This window comes from Polypterus senegalus, chromosome 18 (assembly GCF_016835505.1).
Source record: "Polypterus senegalus isolate Bchr_013 chromosome 18, ASM1683550v1, whole genome shotgun sequence".
Lineage (NCBI taxonomy): Eukaryota > Metazoa > Chordata > Cladistia > Polypteriformes > Polypteridae > Polypterus > Polypterus senegalus.
The window spans coordinates 24,424,429-24,447,511 of record NC_053171.1 but is presented as its reverse complement, the minus strand read 5'-3'; the positions used below and the strand labels follow the sequence as shown (position 1 = coordinate 24,447,511).

General features: G+C 35.2%; 1 protein-coding gene across 1 annotated transcript in view; it reads left to right on the top strand.

Annotated features, from left to right (window-relative positions):
- Positions 1-22,391, top strand: part of spred1 (sprouty related EVH1 domain containing 1) — an 87,853-nt gene extending 65,462 nt beyond the window's left edge. Inside the window, exons 2-6 of the mRNA XM_039741116.1 lie at positions 1,470-1,644; positions 2,595-2,763; positions 7,475-7,521; positions 16,963-17,127; positions 20,639-22,391. Of these exons, the coding sequence (XP_039597050.1) occupies positions 1,470-1,644; positions 2,595-2,763; positions 7,475-7,521; positions 16,963-17,127; positions 20,639-21,304 (1,222 nt within the window). The 3' untranslated portion in view covers positions 21,305-22,391. The remainder of the gene's footprint in view (positions 1-1,469; positions 1,645-2,594; positions 2,764-7,474; positions 7,522-16,962; positions 17,128-20,638) is intronic.
- Positions 22,392-23,083: the final 692 nt, after the last annotated feature.

Here is a 23,083-nt window from a genome sequence, read left to right as displayed (position 1 = left end):
GTAACAGTTTACATTGAAACCATTATATGAAATGTAGTGAATAGTTTTTAAACAGCCAATTTATGTATACACTTTAACTCTGTAATTACTCAAAAGACTATTTTTTTTAATGTCTGATTTGTGCACAGTTTTCCTGATGTCAGTCAGTGTATATGTGCTGGAGTGTACAGAGGTATCCATGGCTACTGCATTGCTGCACCATAATGACTGTTTTGTGAGTCATCTGGAAAGAGTTTTCTGTGCTATCTCTTCCCTTTAACTGTATGCTTTGTTTGGGAAATGAACAGAGTTATGCTTATAAAAATCCTAAGAGAACATCATTTTTTGGCAAATGAGTGATTATATGAGATGCACAGCATTATTATGCATTCTTGAGGAAAGTTAGGGAAGTATGAATGAATAGAGATTAATATTGTGCAATATGTACTTAGCTTGTAAAGATTTTAAAATTAAATTAAAATGCTAGACAATTTTGCACACAATGCTGTAAGCACTGAGCTAAATTTTTAACAAGGCTGGTGATACAGTTCGCATCACTTTCCAAACTGTATTTTATTTAAAGATCTTCTTTCCAAATGGAGAAAGTTGTTTTTGTCAACTGGAATTCATTGTCTAATCTGATAAACTGGCATACCAGCTGTAGCTTCTGTTTCTTAAAATATGGGGTGGCATATATGAATTTAATTGCAGCTGTAAATTTGTATTACTGTGTAGGATATATCTAATAATGTTCATCTAGTAGAATGGAAATTGTAGATGCATAGTGATTTCCCCTGATTTTAAAAAAAAATATATTTGGTAAAAACTATTTTGATAGTATACTTGACTGTCAAATGGCCCTTATTTAAGTGCTTTTGTATCTAGGTAAATTTAAAAAGCATTCTGTTTTTAAATTTGCTTTAAAAAGATGATATAAAGCCACACCATATTAAAAGGTAAACATTTTATTTCGTAAAAACTTTTCAGAGGAGGTACTTCATTAAAAGTGTTTTTTTCATGTTGATGACTAGCAAAAGGTCTTTTCAGTAAAACCCCTCCCAGATAACATAGCAGATGTGCATTTTTGATTACTACTATCTAGTGGACAAATAAAATGTTTGCGGTGTTTGTTAACTTGTATGGTATTTTGTGTCATATATTTAGAAACAAAAAGAAAACACCTGTCAACAAATGATATTTTTGAACAAAACTGCATTTTTTTTAATATGCTGAGGTCCACAAAGTTGAAATTGAGTTTACAAAAATAATTTCCTTACTGCCTTGCTGTAAGTAAAAATGACTATTACTTTCAGTAATAAAATGTACAAAAAATTCTGTTCTACAATGTGTGTGCTTCCTGCAAGCAAGGACCTTGACTTATGAAAACCAAACACACTTATCTCTCGTCTGAATTGTTAACTAAACTTTTTGTTTGGTTTTTTAATGAATCTTTTTCTCTCTTGCTCTCTCCTTCTCTTTCTCTATGGCAGTGATAGTTATGCACGAGTGCGAGCAGTGGTGATGACCCGAGATGACTCTAGTGGTGGATGGCTGCCGATGGGAGGAGGTGGACTCAGTTGTGTAACAGTGTACAAAATCAAACATCAAGATGAAAACGGCTGCGGTGATTTTCTTATTCATGGAGAGAAACTTAAAGATAAATCAGTAAGGAACTATTCACTAAAATAAACTGTGTCTTTTCATGTACATCTAGTGATATTCACAAGATCATGTATATAAAATCCTAGAATACAAAATTGATATTCTCTGAAGGTTGAAAGAAGTATAAATATCTAAAAAGATAATTTTAGTGTGTTTAGTCTTGTATTGAAAAACAAACCGTGATCCTTTAGTAATTGATTATGTATTGGTAAGTAAAGGCTGCAGAATAGACAGTAGTAAAGACAATTGTATTTATACCAATTATATATAATTTTTTTTTTTTTAAACTTTGCATGTGCCTTAAACAGTAAAAACTAAATAAGAGTCAAATGTAAATGCACAAAGTGTCAGTTGTCTCATTTACCACCCAGTGAATTTTTAAATTGTTATAGTTGAGGAATATTTTTTTAATGTATTTATTTATTTAACTACTGAAATGTACAGCCGTCCCCAGGGAACTTTACATATCTTAAGCAATGCATCATGTTTCTGTGTAGGAGTGTCTACTTTTTTTTTTTAAATTAATTATAACCATTCTAAAAAGACAATTAAAACATTTAGGGGCTCAACAGAGTTAGTCTTACAAGGTAAAGAGACTTTAAAAGTCTTCCTATACACACTACATTTTAACATTTAGCTTGACTGTTTGTGATTTGCACCAAAGCTGGGCGTTTGTTTTGAGTTTTTAGTATTGAACATAATTAATGGGGTAAATGTTAAAAAAAAAAAAAAAGAGTAAAATTTGGTTCCTTTTTATTTCAATATTGGCTAATTAATAGCTGACATACAGTAGGTAACACCAAACTAAATATAGAGCAGCATCTGCTGTGCTTGTAATTTTATTTTTTTTATGTCCTTCACCAAGTGGAAGTTGAAATGAAAAATAGAACTTTGTCAACACCCTTGACAATTTTTTTTTTTATGTTTCATTTTTATTCTTTTCCTTTCTTTAGGTTGTTTTAGAATGTATTCTAAAGAAGGACTTGATATACAACAGGGTTAACCCAATATTTCACCACTGGAGAATCGATGAAAAGAAGTTTGGATTAACCTTTCAGAGTCCTGCTGATGCAAGAGCGTTTGATCGTGGCATCCGCAGAGCCATTGAAGATATCAAGCAAGGTATATTTTTATTCACTGGGTGAAGGTTAACCTAATTTATTATTTACGATGTTTATAGATAACTCAATTGATACATTAACAAAACATATTTTTTAGGATTTGTGTTAAACAAATACGTAAATATAAAATAGGGAATCTTGCATTGTTAACAAAAAGCAAAACGTTCAAATGTAATGTTTTTTAGTACAAATGTCATAACAAACTTTTAAATACACATTAAAATAATTTTGAACTTGTTCGACTGTGTGACACCATGAAATTCAGCATAGCATGACTAATACTTCATTTCACTTCAGCTATTAATTTTAGTTTTGTATAGACCCTGACAGAGCATGTTGTGCTGGTTTTGACTGTTATAAAAAGATTTTGCTTGCTGATTAGCTTTTTCTTTCTTTACTTGTTAACCGTGTTAAAAAAAGGAGCAAAGAATCCAATGTGTTTTGTTTAAAATGTAATGCTTAAAATATTTTTTGAATTTATTCTGACAATCTGGGTTACATATTGAGTCAGAGGTGGGGATCTGTACTGGCAAGTACGTGACATAAAGTTTATTGCCTTGCCATTTGCCTGGACGGAGGCTAGAAGGGGTGATTTCGCTACTCGCGCAGTGTAGTGTCCCACAGGCGGCTCCTGCCGGCAAGTGGTGACGCGTAGTCCATGGTCCCCGGGGGCCACAGCTATTACTTGTGTGCAGGACGGAGGCTTAATGGGGCGGTTCACTGCCGCCGCAGCTACTGCTGCTCACTTGATGCAGGCTGGATGGAGCAGAGGGGAGCGTTCGTTCTTGATGGGCAGCTGGTAATGCTGCAAGCGGTGACCCGGTTGTGGCTGAACGGAGGCCATTGAGGGTGAATGGAGCAGTGGGGGGGTAGCAATGTACAGTGACTGCCTGTTGAATGGGGGCGGTGGTGGGCGATTCACTACCCACCTTTGGCAGCACCACGTTCGTTCTCGGTGGGCGGACGCTACAGGCAGCATACTTGTAGTGGAAGTGACTGTGTGGTGGGCGGGTAGTGAACCACCCTTCGCCGCCCCCATTCATTCTCAATAGCAAGCCTGCTTGTACTATTACGCACATAGAAGGAAGTTGTCTCTTGTCAGTACATCAAACGTTTTGCCGATGGGTGCCTTCCTGCTGTGATAGCGTGTACAGTTCTGTGCAGAAGAGCTCATCTTAACCTTTTGTCTTCACCCTTCAACAGTGTGTCTGAAACACAAATCTGATGCAAGTGCTGGTGATACAGTAAAGAAGAGTAAAACCATCACCATTGAAAATAAAGTAGAAATAATAAAAAGGCCAGAGAGAGGTGAAACTCCATCATTCATTGGCAGAGCACTTGGTTACAGTTGGTCAACAATAGCATTTATTAAAATAATGTACCTGTTCTGAATTGCATACAAATTCAACTTAAGTGCAAACCCACAGTCCCTATCTCGTACCTAACCCGGGGGCTGCCTGTACATGGTACTATGCTTTATCTTAAGAGTAGTATAAACAGACTGCTGCAATTGTTATGTGTGGTAGCTGTGTGTACTTTGCTAGAGCCTTTGGGAAATTGGTCTAACCTTGTTTAAGAAAGCACGAGAAGAAGCTAGATGAGATCGTCTTGTCCATTGCGAGAGATGGACATCTGAGACGGTGCTCTGCTGGCAGAGATGTTATTTAGCCAATTTTGTTATCTATCTGAGATATCCTGTATTTAATCATCCTGAGAGGATTCAATTACAAGTATATTAAAAGCATGAGTGTGAGAGCAAGGGTCCGAAAAAGAAGGAAAAGGTAGCTAAAGCTACATTAAAGTCTAAGCCGGTCTTATGTTCACGTCATGGCCTGCCACAGATTGAACTGAAAGAGACAGGCAAAGGATTGGATCATCTGGGACATCACTCTGCAGCATCTGCTCCAGCCAACAATGAATGTGGGAACAAAACTGCGAGTTATGAGAAATCACTGATTTCAGGAAGGATATCATGACTGAGCATGGCCTCTTTATCCCTGCTGTTCAAGTACTACTAACACCCCCTGTGAATCAACAACATCAACTCCAACAAGTTACATAACTCTGCCTTCAGAGCACAGAGAACATGAAAATGAACTATCTGAGCTGAAGTTATTGATTTACCACACTTGGGGTAAAAATAAATAGTGCAAAGGAGGAAGTAAAGAAGGATATAGTGTGAATACCCAATAAAATAGACAATCTGCCTCAGGATATTAAACACCAGCAGGTACATTTAAGCAATAACTTTGATGTAAACCTTAAAAAAATTAGCAAGAATTGATGAAAAAAATAGAGGAAAATGTGAGCAAAATTCAGAATAAAGTCACAGTACTTGGTGCTCACCTGGAAGAAGTTAAGCAAACGTTTACAAATACTCCTATTGAAGAAGTTGAACGATTGACATCTGCTGCTGACAAAAAAGCAGCTTCTGTAAAATCTGAATGCAAAGTGCTTAGTGATAAATTAGTTGCGCTTGAAGATAGATATAGACGGAACAACGTCAGAATTGAAGGACTTCCTGAAAACTGTGAAAGTCCAAATCCTGATAATTCATAGCCAAACTATTTTCTACAATAATAGGAGAGGACTTTAAGTTGGACACTGAGATCTCAGCAACTTTTCGCAAATGTGGATCGAATGCGTTAAAACTGGAAGTCTGATTTGACAAACTACAAATTAAAGAAAATTTGATGTCAGTTCTCAGACAGAAAGTGGAGATTGTATTTGAATATAACCACATTCTTATTTTCCATGATTTCCCTCGCTCAACAGCTTCCAAACGATCAGCTAAATTGAAAGTGATTATAGATGGCCAATTCTACACTTTAGTTCTCCAGAAGAATTAGAAAAAAACTTAAAAACACTGATCCAACATCATCTAAAATATGAACATACGTCATAACTTATCCTGGTAATGCAATGAAGATTCTGCCTTCAACCTGATCTATTTGGTCATTTTTTTCAGTCATGATAATAGAATAAATATATGTACAGTATATTTTGTCAACCATTAAGTACCTAGTAATTTAAATTGTCATTAGTCATAAAAATGTCCTCAATTTTTTTTTATTCTCCCCCACCCCGGGGGACTGTTTAACATCATACCTTATATTATTGTATCTGGACTGTGCGATCGTAGGATAGTACATAAGATAGTAAGATATTTAAATTTTAATTCTTACCACACTGCTGCTGGGGGTTTCTTTTGTTTTGTACATGCCTTGTCTCTTGGCTTGCCAGAGGACTTTGCACTCTGTTAAGTGTGGTCTAGCCTGCCTTCCAAATGCAATATGGGGAAGGGCTGGGCAAGTTAGTTCCTGTTTATCTTTTTCACCCCAACAAATGTAAGTGCCAATATAATAATAGGCTCCTTAGCCATAATATCTGGCAATAATATGAAATCAAGGTTAAATCTATTTTATAAAAAGCCACACTACTTTTACATAATAATATAACATGTCCTGAAAAGATCAGAAGCAAAGTCTCTTTGACCAAACAGTGAACTTTGTAAGCTGTGATGTCAAAGGTCTCAGTCTTGATCTAAAGAGAAAAAAAGTATTCTCTCACCTAACAGGCCTAAATGTCAACAGTAGTACATTTAGAAGAGAATGGCTTAATATGTAAGGACCAGTTTCTATTACAAAGAGATTTGATTGGACAAATTTTTCACTCCAGCTTTATAAAAAAAAAACTAGAAGTGTGTGAATCTTAATACATGAAACAATCTCATTTGCAGCATCAGATGTAGTACTTGATCCTGATGGGTGAATATGTAATGGTGATGGGTAATTAATTTTAATCTAAAATAATTTTAATAAATATCTAGGCACTTAATATGGATGATAGAGATTTTATCCAAAATGTATTTAGATAGATACTTTATTAATCCCACGGGGATATTCACAATTATATGTGCATCTATTTCCAATATGAACACTCATAAAATTATAATGGCTGGAAATTTGAATTGTGTCTTAAATCCAGACCTGGACAGGTCTTCAACTACTGTGGCGATAACATTTAATACTTTAAAAACAATCACACAGTTTGTAATGGGTTATAACTTATAAGATCCATGGAGATTCTCAAATCCAAATTTCAGATAATGTTCCTTCTTCTCTCCAGTACATCATAGTTACTCAAGAATTGATTATTTCTTTATTGATAATAAATTATTGCCCATTATCAAATCTTGCAGGTATGTTTTTTTTAAATGTACAATGTTTATATTCCCCTTATTTCAGTGGTACTTATGAGTGCTATAGGATCAGTATGTGCTAAGCTGATATTGTAAGAGAATTTCTTTCCCTCATTAGCTGTGCAGCTTCCCCTTGGCAGCAGTGTTCTGTATTTTCATGACCAATGTCTGATTTTAAAAAGTGGGCTTCATTCTTGATTTCATTTGTATAGTTTGTTTAAGGCAGGGTTGGTGTTATTTCATGTGGAATCTGAGCAACAGCTGTTACAAACTGTAAGGACTCCAATATGTGTGCCTTGCATCCCTTTGGATGTGTGTGGTGTATTTTGTTCTCTCTATGTTTCTTCCAGTGAGTGAAGAGAGCAGTTCACTCACAGTAACATTCTTGATATCTCATTGTCTACTGCAATACAACAGTGGTATTATAAGTTTGTAAAATTATTGGTGTTTACAAGTGTCTTGATTTTGCTTGTTCATAATACTCAAAATTATTTAACATTTTCTGTTTTAGGCTGCCCTTCATATAGTGAACCAGAAGGTGAAGAAGATGGGTCACAGGTAAGGATTAATTCCATTTTTTAAAGAGTACCGGCTCTTTTATTTTAGCTTGTTTTCTGTAAGATGTTAAATCTTTACAGTGTGCAAAATGCCAAAATTGTTATCTGTCAAAGTGCATATGGTTTATTATATACAGTAGTTACACCAGTTTTACCAATATAATGATTTTTGTATAGTCCGTCTATTGCATAGTGTAGGTTTGTTTAATAACATACCAATGCTGACTTTAATCTCACATTTTATGCATTCTGTGATATTTAGTGGAAAAAAAGGTATTTAGTACATAGATATATTGTAATCATATCTATTATACAGTATGTGCTTATAGTTTTAAGCACCTGTAAAAATTGAATAGTGATACCAAAAATAAATTAATCATTGTAGTAGGGCCCTCTATTGACTAATTTCAGCAAATCCTTTAACTATAGATCCACCATCTAAATAGTTGAAATAGTCACTTAAACTGCACAACAATTTATATTCCTATTATGTGTCCAGAATACAAAATGTGTAGTTATCATCCAAACATAAGGTAAATCACACAAAGTACAGGTTGTTCCCAGGTTGCGGACATACGACCTACGACATATGAATGGAGCCGCAGCTGCAACGCATGCGCCTCAGTAACTGCTGCTCCATCATCTTCGGCCTAGGAACTCTGCAAGCGATGGTTGGACGGAGGCTGGAGGGGGGCAATTTCGCTGCTTGCGCAGTGTAGTGTTTCTCAGGCAGCTCCCGGCGGCAAGTGGTTTCACTGCCCTCCCACCACATACGGCTGCCCCATTCGTTCTCGGTGGGTGGCTGGTAATGCTGCAAGCGGTTGTGGCTGAACGGAGGCCATTGAGGGTGAACAGGGCGGCCGGGGGTAGCATCGTAGTGTGCATCGGATGGCTGCCTATCGAATGGGGCGATTCACTACCCGACTTTGGCCGCACCGTGTTCGTTCTCGGTGGGCGGACGCTGTAGGCAGCATACTGTAGTGGAGGAGACTGTGAGGTTGGCTGGTGATGAACTGCCCGTCAATGCCCCCATTCATTCTCAATAAGCAAGCCTGCTTGTACTGTTACGCACATAGCAGGAAGTTGTCTCATGTCAGTACATCAGATGTGTTGACGGGTGCCTTCCTGCTGTGATAGCGTGTACAGTGCTGTGCAGAAGAGCTCATCTTAGTCTTTTGTCTTCACCCTTCAACAATGTCTCTGAAACGCAAATCTGATGCAAGTGCTGGTGATACAGTAAAGAAGAAAAACAACATCACCATTGAAAATAAAGTAGAAATAATAAAAAGGTCAGAGAGGGGTGACACTCCTTCATTCATTGGCAGAGCACTTGGTTACAGTTGGTCAACAATAACATTTATTAAAATAATGTACCTGTTCTGACTTACATACAAATTCAACTTAAGTACAAACCTACAGTCCCTATCTCGTACCTAACTCGGGGACTGCCTGTAGTAATATTAATCTTAATTGCATTGAGTAAGCAAGAAGATAACCTCAGACTTCATTCATACTGACACTTCAACATGGCCTTGAAACCTCCTTTTTACTCTTTAATACAGGCAACTGATGTGAATAGCAATGGGTATATAGTTTAAATAAAAAAAGAGAGAGAAAAAAGTTGCACTGCACAAATATCGCATAATCTCTTTACATCCAGTTGCTTGTTGACAGTTAAGCAACTTTCTCCAATCTAGTAAATCCTAAAACTGGTGGTAGCTCAGAAATATGAAGGAATACTCCGCTCAAAAATTATATTTTTGTCTGTTTTGTAAACTGTGTTGCCTGTAGTGATGGTATGACTGAAAATCACTGACAAGTTCATCTAATGTGACATAGGCTTAATGGGAGTATGTTCAAATGGGAATGAGCTTCTGAAATGAAGACCTACCCATCCCCCTGATTTGATGGTCAGCAGCCCAGTAGGAGCTCATTTATTGGGTACAGTGGCTCTTCATATGACATCAGCATTGGAAAGGGTGATCTGAGAGAGGAGTACAATTAGAGATTAAAAGTTAGAGAAAAGCAAGTTAAAGACATCATCAGATGGAAAGTATGCTTTGTATTTGTGCTTATTCAAAGTGTGCCAACAAGCAGAAAGCCTATTTTCTGGCACAGTTTCACAAACAATGTTGAAAAACCCAGAAATATGGAAGGACTAATGAATGAGGGGAAAGGGGAGCTTTATTTTAAAAGCTTGGTCCCATTAATGCGCCCACCTGTACACATGTAATGAAAGACTGTAGAAATGGTGAAACAAGTAAAGGATGCATTCACTCACTTTGATGACTTCATTCTTTCTGTGCACCCTATCTGGTGACAATCGTATCATGCAGATATCGGAAAGCCACTGCTAATGTTATGATTGACAAATGTTAAATATGTATGCATCGATAGCAATGTGTAGTTTTGGAGAATAACTAAACAGTTCAATTTGTTTCCTTAATCATACAATTTACATTGTAAACAAGCAGATAGATATTAAGGTGTTTTAGTATTAACAAAGGATTTCATAAATGTACAGCTGTTTTAGTCACTCTCTTTTGGCATAAAGCCACTGTTTTTGATCAATACCAAGTCTGCCTTGAGGTCTGTGTTTGGGAATTAAACATTTCAGTGAGCCACTTACTGGTATTTATCCTTGTCAACTTTCAGGAAAATTAGAGGAAATTGAAAGTAAGAATTTTGGCCATTAAATATAATAATGCGTGTTTGAGGTTAGTCTCAAAACAGAGTGAACATTTAAATAAAAAATATTAGTTTGCTTACAACTTCGATTTGTCATCTTCAAATTATTCTCCTCCTTTATTATATATAGCTCCCTACAGTCATTCCATTTTCAGAATGCATCCTGGAACTTGTTTTGTGGAATGACGCATGTGTCCAATACCAGAGTTTCTTCAGTCTCTTCTATCATTTGAAATTGGCAACCTTTCAGGTTGTTTTTCAAGTACTTGAACAAGACAAAGTTAGCAGGAGCCAAATCTGGAGAATACAGAGTCTACGGGACTATAGCCATCTCGTGCCTCACCAAAAATTCATAGACATGGAGTGACAAGTGAACGGGTGCATTGTTTTGGTGCAGCATCCAGGTCTTGTTTCAACACTCTTAGCGTCTCTTTCGTCACACTACCTCTCTCATACATTTCACATGTTGTTCAAGTAAAACTGTCCAGTGACTATCTGACCATGTGGAAGAAACTCATGATGAACTATGATCAATATCACTTTCATTTTTGATTGACTCTGACATACTTTTTTTGGTCGTTTTCACAATTTCCCCTCCCACGGCGACGGCTGCACTTTTGTTTTGATATCATATCTGTACACATACAGAGCATCAGAAGCAAAGTCATAGCATCACCTTCAATGACACATTTCAGAAGCTATTCACTTGAGTGATCTAACAATCTAACAACTTCCAGCTGACTATGACATGATTCAGTTTTTACTCATTTGTCAATAGATGTGACACAAATTTTGCAGCAACATGATATAACTGCAGTTTTTCAGTCAAAATTGTATGACACAAACATTTACTGATGCGTTCTTCTTAAGCAATTTCAATGACAATTAAGCAATGATTTTCATGATTCAAAACAAGCACTTTCTCAAATTGATCTGGAAGGCCATCCAATTTTGGAATTATATTCGTTCTTCCCAATTTCCAACATCAGTGCCATTTATAACATTGTGTGCAGAATAAACAGTCCTCTCCACAAGTTTGCTACAACATCTGAAAAGTCTTGGTATACGTTTTTACCAATTTCACATAGAATTGCATGGAAACATATTACTCTTGAAGATCCTTAATTTTTCAACTTGTAAAAAATTGCAAAAGGCACAAGAGACAAGTTCATTCTGTTGCATGGGAGACTAAAACTCAAGGACATCGCCACTATTGTGACTCTGCTGTGTTGGCTTGTTGGCACCCTATTTAAAAAGTCTGGTTTATTTTTGGACGTACCTCATATATGTGTCTGTCTGTATACACTTTCCAGCTGCGTTATTAGGTACACCTATTCAATTGTATGGTAACACAAATATCTAATCCGCTAATCACAGGGCAGCATCTCAATGTATTTAGGCATGTAAACATTGTCAAGACAACCTACTGAAATTCAAATCGAGCATCAGAATGGGGAAGAAAGGTGATGTAAATGACGTTATTTTGTTGCTAGTAGTGTTGCTTGACAGATGTGAGATCTTGTTGGTTTTGCAATGCAAATTCTGAAATACTACACAGTAGCTTTATATAGTTATTGAGGTATTGGTACTAATTGTACACCCTTCTAACAATAACTTCAAAGATTCAGAGACATTGAAGGAGCTACCAGGAAATGAGGACACAATATGTCTTCATTTTGTTTCCACTTAATTTTGTGGTTAGGTACAGTATAATACTGTGTTTATCTGTATCACTGTTTTGTTTTTATAGCTATAATGGGCTTTTTCCCTGATTATTTGTAGCTTAATTTTATCTGTTTGGTGTTATTTACATGAAAATCCCCCTTCCACTACTCATTGTAAATTGATGAGAGAGTTTGTAAATTTCCCCCAGAGAAAGTAATAGACATACTTTGGTAAAATATTTTTCCCCTTTATGTTGTCATAAGCATTTTTGAAATACATAAATAGTATTTTGTGAAACTGTTTTGTTTGTCTCTTTGAAATGGAAATAATCAGTAAGCTTTAAGGGTCCATTTCAACTCGTTTGAATTCATGCTTTATTGATACCAATTGTGAAATGTTAAAGAATATGTACAACAGATGGCGCATTGCAAAGATTACAACTACTTTTACGAATCCTGTACCAAATGATATGTAAAAGAGACATATCAACAGGACGGACACACTGCACTGCAATTGATAAGGTCTACATTGATTTACTTGGATTTCAAACTGTCCTAGACGGGTAGACAGCTAGTTTATTTATATAAATAAATCAATAAATAATAAATATAATTAAATAAATAAGCTTCACCTTAGCTTCATAACAAACCAAACATCTAAGGTGAGTGATGTCATGTGACTTTTATGAAAATAAAATATTATGTTTGAAAAATGTTTAACTTGTGCTTCAAATTTGTTTTAATCTATATATACTTCTTCAGATATTATTTATTTAAAATGTTGTGGAAACTAAATAAATAGAAGAGAGTAGTTTGGTAAGTATCCAACCTCTTCATAATTATTCCTAATAAAGCTCCAAAATCTCACAGTAAGACCTTTGGCTGTCCATACTACTTGGTAGGGGCTCAGGTGATTTCAGGATAATTTTAGTAGATGTTCTACGTTTTCTGTGCTGATTTCAAAATAAAAATCTAATCTTGAATATTAAAAGCTTTCAAATGAGCTCAGAAACAAAGGTGTACAAAGGCATAGATCAGAAACTATGTAAAGGCATAGATCAGAAACTATGTGCATGAAGTTGTTAGTGGACTTGAACAGTGTATTGTGTATGTCTGATGTTGGTGGTCCTCCAGTCTTATTACACAACTCCTGTTAAATGTTAGTTTGTGAATCTCATTCGTTGTTACATAGTGTTTCAGTGAGTTTGTGAGACTTCAATACCTCTGATATTAAAATCAAAACTGTATACCCAGCCATTCACCTCTTGATATTTAACACTGTTTCTTGTATGGTTTTCTTGTGTAATGAACTACTTTCTTTCCACAATCTTTTGTTTTCTGTGTTTGATTGTGTTTTTTCCAGTATTAATACTGTATTCTTTTGTGTACTTGAACTACAGTGTTAATTGTGCTCTACGTGGAAATGTCTCTTTGATACAGTATTGTAATGTTATTTTTTCTGTAAAGCATCGATGATGATGAATGCTGTTAATGGCACTCTTTGGTAATTGATTGAAGTAGTGTGGAACACCTCCATAGCCTTACCTAGACAAAACAGTTCCTTCAAACTGGTTGGTTAATTATCAATAGATACATCACAACTATTATCAATTTTAAGTGTGGCACTTAAAACAAAATGAGCATGTGACAACACTATCTCACACTCCCCTCAAATTCAACTTATATGGCAGAATAACATGAAAGGAGGACCTTACCCAAAAATGTCCATCATGACTCATAATCAAGCATGTTCAAAGCATGCTTTGTACATAATGCAGCTTAACCTTATTTTCATTCTCTCCATTGCTACTACTTCTAAATAAGGCACACAGCCAAATGGTAAAGGAAATAGATGATAACGTAATTACGCATTGCCGTTGGCTCTCATCCTCAATCCAATTAACAAGGTATGGCATCACTTGATGACCTCTCCAGTTGTCTTAGCAGATCTTGAACAATATTGTAAGTACAAAACTTATAGATTACCTTGTTGAAGAGTGTACGGTACAGACTTTCTTTAGCAGGAAGTAGTTGTAAATTTTGGACAATATTATGTCTCTGTGGATAAAGCCTTTTCAATTTTATCTTTTTAGCTCTCCATTACAAATGTTAACATTCAAAAAGGGACCAAGTTGCAAAACTGTTATTTAGTTGCATTAAACTATGAGCAGTTGGAACAGGTATTAGCTTTATCCTCTCACAATTCCAGGGACATGGATTTCTTCCCAGCAGGATCATTGACAGTGTGGAGCTTGTACTTTGTTCTATGCCGACATGGGTTTTCTCTTTTTCCCTGTACATCCCAGTTATATCCATATTAGGTAGTTTAATGAGTCTAAATTGGCCCAGTATGAGTACTATAAGTATCGGTGAGTGTGCTCTGGACTTTTCTCCATGCTTTCAATCTAGTGCAACAGAGATGATTGGCTAAATTGGCTGAGTTTGAGTTTACTGTATCTTTTGCCATGCTTTGATATACCGGCCACTCTCATTTTTTTTGTGCGAAATATTTGTTTGCTGGTGTTATTTAGAATGCAAACCTTTCTCAAGATTGGACAGTCTAAATGTATAATAAAGGCTAATGAAATGCAAACTCTTTCCTCAGCCGAGTTTACTTTGACTTTAGATCTTTTAACAATATTAGTCAGCTTGTTACAGTAAATAAATCATATACCATCAACCATTGATTTGTCCAGGTTAAAGCTAATATGATGTCTAAGATATTTATTGAAAAAGACCTTTTATCTTTTTCCAGAAAGTTTTAAAAGTCCTGAAAACGTACAAGTGCTTTACAATAAACTTTTGAAGTGCTAAAATATAATAGCTGAAGAACTATTTCTGCTCAGAAAATATGGCTGAAAGGGGAATCAGTGCTATAATTTAGTTATAGGTTTAGGAATGCCGAGGAGATGTTTGTAGGTTTAGTTGTAATGAAGGAATCTGTCCAAATATGTTGCCCTTAGCTTTATATATATATTTATATTTTAATGTATTAATGTGTAGTATTTATACACTATTTAGAACTTTCCCATTATTCAAGTTTAAGGAGGATCTATAATTATTCAAACCTGGGCCCAAAATTCATTAATGCTCATCTCCAATCAATGGAAAATATTTTTGAAAACAGTTGATCACATGCACCATTTGCCCAACTGCTGTTTTCATTTTCTATTGGTTTATTACTATAGCTAGTCTTTTAATATTGTGTTAATTTCAAAGTATATGTTCCATTATATTTAATCTATTTCTTTATCACATGCAAGGTCATTGAAATAATAATTCATAATGTTAGTGTTGTATTTTACTACATATTTAAAAATAAGTACCCCCCAACCTCACATACCTAGATTTGAGCATCACGTGTAACTCCCCGGTGTTGTTTCTACTCTTTTTCCTCATATGTTTTTAAAGTACTGATTTGTTAAGTACTTACCATTATTTTTCATGATATGGTGTCTATTTGTTATCACAACAGGAAATTAAATGTGCTACGTACACAAAAAGGATTACTGTATATAGTAGGGCATTGTAATTTAGACCTGAGAAGTTATGGTAAGATTTTAACACAGCATCTCAGTCCTCTTTATGCTGTCATTCTAGTAAATCCAGCTTCAGACATCATGATTATAAATTGAACCTTTTGATTTGTGCAGTTCTAAAATAAGAGACTTTTCTTACAACTATACAACTGTGAGTCTGATATCTGACGCACTGCCAAGATAAAGTGTGGAAAGAGAAAAAAAAAACGAGTTTAAAAAAGAAGCAGTTCCAGTTTTCCCTACAGCTGTCATCTGGCTTTAACATCTGCAGGACTTCTACAGCTGGAGTTGTTTTATTATTTTACCCATCATTCCATATTGGCCAAGCATGCAAAACTGTTTTAGTAGACTGAAAAGGAAGTATCTCTTAGCAACCATAGGACAGTAATTACTATACCAGCAGTTGGGAGCAAACCAGATTTCCGTTGTGCATTAAAAAGCTGGCGTGGGTTACTTTACAAACAGCACATACTAACCAGCTCCAGCGCTGCACTTCACAGGCTGTGTGGTTACAGAAGATTGAACGTAGGCGTTGTCTGTTTGTGTTTCATATCAATTTGGTCAGCTAATAATATTTTTTAAATGAATATTTTTTAATTGTTGTTGTTTTGTGTCACTTAATGCAGTTTAAAAATCCATCTGCCAACCATGTCATGAGATTCAGTTATAGTTAATTTGATTCTGAAACAAAAATACATTTAAGGTATATTATACAAGCAATTTAATGTGAAACATGTTATAACTGCTTGTATGTTAATTATTATTGTGAAAACCTCAATTTTAGCAGCTGCCTGCAATTTTAATTATCTCATTTAAAAATAGAAATGCATATGTCATAATTTGACAACAGCCATGATTTTTGCCAAGTCAGTACTTCTAAGCCATGTAAAGTTAGATAGTATAAATATTAGGAGTTGAGCATAAAAAATAAAATAAATGACCTTTAAGCATTATACTTACTGCATACTTTCCTGCTAGTCAATTATAATCACATTCATCTATGCAATTCTAATATGCTAGCATTGATTTTCACTAGATTATGTTTATTTACACTGTAACCCTTCTTAAAAAGTTGTTTGTTTATAGCATATTTAGAATGAAAATACATTTACTGTACATATTGGGCAAATCAAAGTATTACACTTTTCAAAAAAAAGGTATTACGTATTCGTTTATGTGGTACAGACCTTAGTTTCTCTTATTATTGGAAATTTAGCAGTTCTGTAATTTATTGAGAAATGCAATGTTATAGAGAGTTCTCAAAAGATTAAGTCAACTTACAGACCAAACTCTTTGAAAAATATTTGTTGAAGATGGATAACATTTAGATTTACTGTCAGTGGAAAAGTGATCCTGTTAAGTTTTTTTTTTTCTTGCATACGTTCTACATCAGCATCGTCATCTTATAGCTGTCAGTCCTCCACAGAATTTAATTACAATAAGAGGTATGCTATGCCACCTGGTGGGGAAACCATGGTATCATGGGAAATGTTGTTTTAATAAATATTGTTTTTAACAGAGATATCTTTCTCCTTTTTGTGTTATTTTAAGGTTTCTCAAGATAAAACTTCCACTTGCACACCAGTTAAAGAATCCTTTTCTCGACACAACACTGTTGTGACCAATGAACCTTTCAGAAGCTGCTACATTAAAACTCAGCCACTTGACGACTTCAGTTCTCCAAGGAGATTGTATTTTCCTCCACCTCATAACCAGGTATATTTCTTTTGTTTTTAATTTATCAAATATTTGTAAAGTGTTTTTTTTTTTAAGTTATTAATCACACATCAGTGTTACACTTAGTAAACAAAATACGGCAATACTTAAGATATCCATTATAAGCAACTGCTAATAATCTGCATGTTATAACCCATATTATCAATTTTTTTTAAATATATAAAACAATAACAAATGACCAGAATATTTTTCAAAAGTCATCTTACTATATTGGCTATTCATTAGTCTTAATAGGATAGTTAATGAAATGTTTAGACTGTTAATAGCTTCTTTATAACTAAACATTTTACGTTAGTATTTAGTTTCAACAGAGCTTAAATACTTATACGCTGTCATTATAAAAAAAAGAAATGTTTGTTCCTAAAAGCCAATTTGTACAAAATATAGTAGAATATTTAAGTATGATTTGCATTTATGTGGTTATTAAAATATTTATTACAGTGATGTTTATAGTTAAAATTACATGTCTCATACAAAACATGTAGCAGTTCAAAGTGCTTAACCAGACGTTAAAGAAAAAAATACAATAAAAAGAAAATAATACAAACTATGTAATAGAAATAGTAAAGTCTTTAAGTATGGATTACATTACTATACTCATTTTAAGTTCTTTGATGTTTAATAATGATTATATAGATAAGTTTAATGCTATGGTCGGATTTCCAGGGAGGGTAGAAAAATAACAACTTCAGCTGGCAAGATGCTGGTGAAAATAAATCTGCAGGGGTTCCATGACCAAAAGACCACCAGAAAAGTTAACAAAATAGTAGAGGTTAGAAGAGATTGCATTATCTATAGAGTATAAAATGTATACAAATCTTTAAAAGTGGGTATTTAGTGTTGTTTTGAAATGACCCATTGTATTACTGAAACACATCTGTGTCGGTATGGCATTCCAGATTTTAGGTCCATAACAGCGAAAGGCTGCCTCGTTACAGTACTTCTGTTTGGCCTAGCTTTTGAGATAATAAGCAAACCACTGTCTGAGGATCTATAATTATGACTGGGAATACAAGGGGACAAGCACTTAAATATAGGGAGAAGCAAACTTATTCAGAGCTTTATATATGATTAAAAGTGTTTGAAAATCAGTTCTAAAGGATACAGGTAATAAATGTAGTAATGCTAAAATCTAAACAATGCTGAGATTTTCTTTTCCTGGTGATGTTTCTTGCAACTGCATTTTAAACTAGCTGTAGTCTATTTATGTCTTAGATAGTCCTGATTGAAGTGCAATACCAATATTCTAGTCGCCTGAAACAAAAGTATGAATTGATTGATGTTATAGGAGGTCTAACCTTTGCAGTATTTTTTTAAATGAGAACACTGAATCTTATCAGTATAGTTAATACATGATTTGAAGTTTAGATCCAAGTCCATAATAATACCTAAATTCTTTACTGCTGGCATTGATGCCACTTTTTTAATTTCTTCCAATGAGAAAATGACTACTCATTCATTCTGCAATGACTGTAAGATGAAGGCACAGAGCTGCAGGTCATCAAGTGCTATAGATAAGTACATCTGGGTGTCATCTGCATAGCTGTGGTAGTTCATCTTGTAATTCAGAATAATCTGCTCCACTGGAAGTATGTAGATCTAAAATAACAGTGGGCCTAGATTAGATCCTTTTTGTGCACTGTATACAGTGTCATGGACCTCTGACACAGAATCACAACAACTTACAAAGAATGTTCTACATCTTAACTACTGGAAAAAATGCTTTTCTAGAATTATCCTTAAAAAAAGAAGGTTAGAGATATGTCTAAAATTATCAAAGACTGAGGATTTAAGATTATTTTTTGTATGATTGGTTTAAGTGTTGCAGTATTTAAAGAAAACATAAACATATTTCATTGTAAGGTATAAATAATGCGTTAAACCATTTACTTTCTTTACCCTGATGTGATCCTTTGGATAGGTGTACAGTAATTCTACAGTTGAAATACCTTACATTGTACATGTGAAATACCTGCTGATTACAAGAATTGGAATAGACAAAGAAAACCTTAGAAATAAATATAAATAAAAATGCAATTGAAAATAATCAGTACAGTATGAACATTACATCAAAAACTTTGCAAGGAGAGAGATGAAGAACTGTAGCCAATACTAAAGTCTATGTGACAGAAAAGATAGCTAGTCATCATTTCAAATAACGCCTTCAGGAACAGACAAGTGTCAAGCTGATTTCATTAAAGCTTCCTGTGTTTTAATCTACTTTTGATCACAGTCAGTTAAGCAGTTATCACCATAACTTGTTTTGGTGTTAGGATGGAGATTAATTCCTCTAGTACTTTCCTGGGTTAGTTGTTTTGAAGTATGAAAGTAATGCTGAAATTTGAAGCTTTCTTCTGAAGGTAATGATGGTTCAATTTAATCGGTATAAGAATGCAACTTACTTTGTTATTTAGCAGTGAAAAGATTCAGTCTTTAGTGGTCATTTTTCATTTTCAATCTGTACAAAGAATCATGGCATAAAATGAAGTATAACAGTACACATTAAGGCACTTTTCCACAGTTAGAGTGATATGATTCACTTAGGTCCATTGGCCAGTTTGGATAAGTTTCAAATGTACCATTGCCTATTTTTGTGTTAATGTTTTTTCTAGTAATTTGCATGGGTGTTTTGTTGAATTAGTTACGTTTTCCCCCAGTGATTATATTTTTTTTTTGATACCCATCCATCCATTTAACTGACTAATTTCATTTCAAGATTGCATGAACCTGGAGCATTGTGAATAAGGGACGAATCAAAGTCAAACACAATTCACATTTACGCACACAATCACACAAACTCTTTTTTATTAATTAATTTATAGTTAGTTAATTTGTAATTACCAATCATCCTAAAGTGCACATCTTCGAATTTTGGTAGAACACTACACTCAAAAACAGTGACCAGAGCAAAATTCAATTACAGTTTTCTAGTGAGGTATAACTTTCACCATGCCTTCCTTACTACATCCCATACCTTTACTCCTTTCTTTCTTTAATAGACAGCTCCATAGATCTGCAGTGATTAATTGAAAGTCCAGTAAGAAATCTAATCACCTCTCATTTTCTGAAACCACTTTTCTGGTGACGGCCATGGTGGCAGCGGCGCAGAAAAGTCACCGTAGACTTCCCTGTTTCCAGCTATTGATTCCAGCTCTTCCTAGGGAATACCTAGGCATTCCCCAGCCAGCCAAAAGGGATAAACCCTCCAGCATGTCCTGGGTCTCCCCCCAGTGAGATATGTCCTTAGAAGCTGTACAGGGGCCTGTGTGGCCCCTTTACAACATGCCCAAACCATCTCAACTGTCTCCTCTCAATCAGGAGAAGCGAAATTGACCAATTCACTTGTAGTTTTCTTCTAATTAAATTGCCTTTAACTTAATATTAGCACTAGAACATGTAATTAGGATTGATGAAGCACTCTCGTAATCCGGTTTATTGTTGAAAGATTTTTTTAATGGGTTTAATTTATTTTCTCTTTTTTTCCCCTAAGGTACCATTTAAACCAACACGACACGTTAGTTTTCAAGATGAAGATGAAATTGTTCGAATAAACCCACGGAAGGACGTTTTAATCAGAGGTTACGAGGATTATCGACATCCAATTATGTGGAAAAATGACTTGGATAGAGATGACACAGATTCCAATATTCAGTTTTCCAAACCAGACTCTAAAAAGTCTGAATATTTATGTCCTTGTGGTGACGGACCAGAATCCAACCCAATGAAAGACTCCAAGAGTTTAGTGGTATTCAAGAGCCAGCCTTCACCCTTGCCAAAATCAAAAAAGTCCAGGCGAAGAAAGGAGGACGGGGAGCGTTCCCGTTGCATATATTGCAGAGAAATGTTTAACCATGAGGACAACTCAAGAGGACAATGCCAGGATGCCCCTGACCCTATTAAGAAATGCATTTATCAAGTGAGCTGTATGCTTTGTGCTGAAAGCATGCTGTACCACTGCATGTCAGACTCAGAAGGGGACTTCTCAGACCCCTGCTCATGCGACGCAAGTGATGACAAGTTCTGCCTCCGATGGCTAGCACTTATAGCTTTGTCTGTCATTGCACCATGTATGTGTTGCTACCTTCCTCTGAGGGCATGTCACCATTGTGGTGAGAGCTGCAGATGTTGTGGGGGGAAACACAAAGCAGCTGGATGAAATCAATGCATAGAAGGAAGTGAAGCTCACCATCATTTTTTTATCTCTGGGCAGCATCTATCTTGGATCGTTCAAGATTTGTTTTGGCCAGCAGAGGAAGTTCTGCGTAAAGGAGCCATACGATAAGCTCAATCAGAGGAAGCAGCAGAGATTTCTAATGTGGAGATTACTAATCAAGGCCATCAGGCCTGACTTTATTACATATGCATAATGTAATTTATTAAGAGGGTCTGTGTTTTTGTTTTGTTTAGACTTTTGGTACAGAAAGCACTTTGAATTGTGCTTTCTTGTGTAAGAAAAGAGAGTAAACTATATGATTGTGCTAAAAGGGATATTTGTGCATTTTCTGCAGTCAGGTAACAAGACTCTGCATTTTTAGAGTATCTACTGACAAAGTACTTACTAGATGAATATTTTGCAAAATAACAATCGATTGAAGTTTGTTTCTGAAGGAAATGCTGGTTCTCTTTAATTGGTATCAGAGTGCAACTTCTTTTCTTGTTTAGCAGTGATAAGATTCAGTCTTTAGTGGACGTTTTGTATTTTTAACCTGTACAAAGAATCATGCCATAAAAATGAAGAATAGCGGTACACATTAAATCACTTTCCACTGTTAGAGTGAGATGCATTCACTCAGGTCCTTTGGCTGGTTTTGACAAGTTTCAAATGTACCATTGTGTTCAACATGTTTAATTCCACGTGTAGTGCATATTACTCCTTCTTTTTAGCAAGCTTTGAAGTGAAAATGGTCACTCAATATTGATAGTTATGTATTTTGAGCTACAAAGACACTGATGTTTTTGTAAACCGGCGACCAATAACTTGTTCAAGCAATTAAGATGTCATGCTTAACCATGTTTTTATTTACTGAAAGTATGCATTTGTATTTAACAAAAAAGTAAGGCATACGTTACCTTTAGTTCGACCTGAACGTCCCCTGTACCTACACTGGCTAAGTTTGATGGAAGCTTTTTTGTTTACGTACACGTGCGTTTCTCTTGTGAGTACTAAATTCCAGTCCTTTTAACTTAATGATTAAAGTAAACGTTGCCATAGATACCCGGATTCCTTGTGTTTAAAAAAAAAAGTGAAGCACTGTACAGTGTATTATCATGTATAGTTTTCCTTGGTAGACAGACTTTGTTTTTGTGTTTTGCGATTTGTGTAATCTGAAGTTTATATTGGTCACTTTAAGGTTACGTATTTTTTTATATATGGTACTGTGTAGGTCAAATTGAACTGAAGGTGATCATTTGATATTCCCATTTATTTATGCTTGAATGTTATTTAATCATCAATGTTTACCATTTTAGGTATGTGGTACTTTTAAAACGCATCCGGAAAATAAAGTGCAGATCTTTGCAACTTTTGTTATGAAATCCATTCTCTGCTAAATTCTTAAAGTGTAAAAAGTAACCTTTTGCTGTCACTTTGTTCTTAGCCATATTCTACGTATTGGAGAATACTTGTATGCGCCAAAAGACTCGGATGCAAAATGTGCACAGTTTCTATGGCTGTAGCTTTCTTTGCGTGGAAAACAGTTGACTGTGGGGAGCCTCTGTTTCAATGTTATGTACAAAACCACACATTGAGAAGTAGACCAAGCGGCCCAATTTATTGTATTCATGAGTGGTGAAAAATGTTTCGCACTAAGTATTACTTTCCTTTTCTATGCAACACGTATCAGGAGGTTAGGGGACTGAGGAACATGTTTCTGCAGTCTTTAAATGATGGATTAATGCTTTGAATTTAGATGTTAACCAAGTTACCAAAATATAA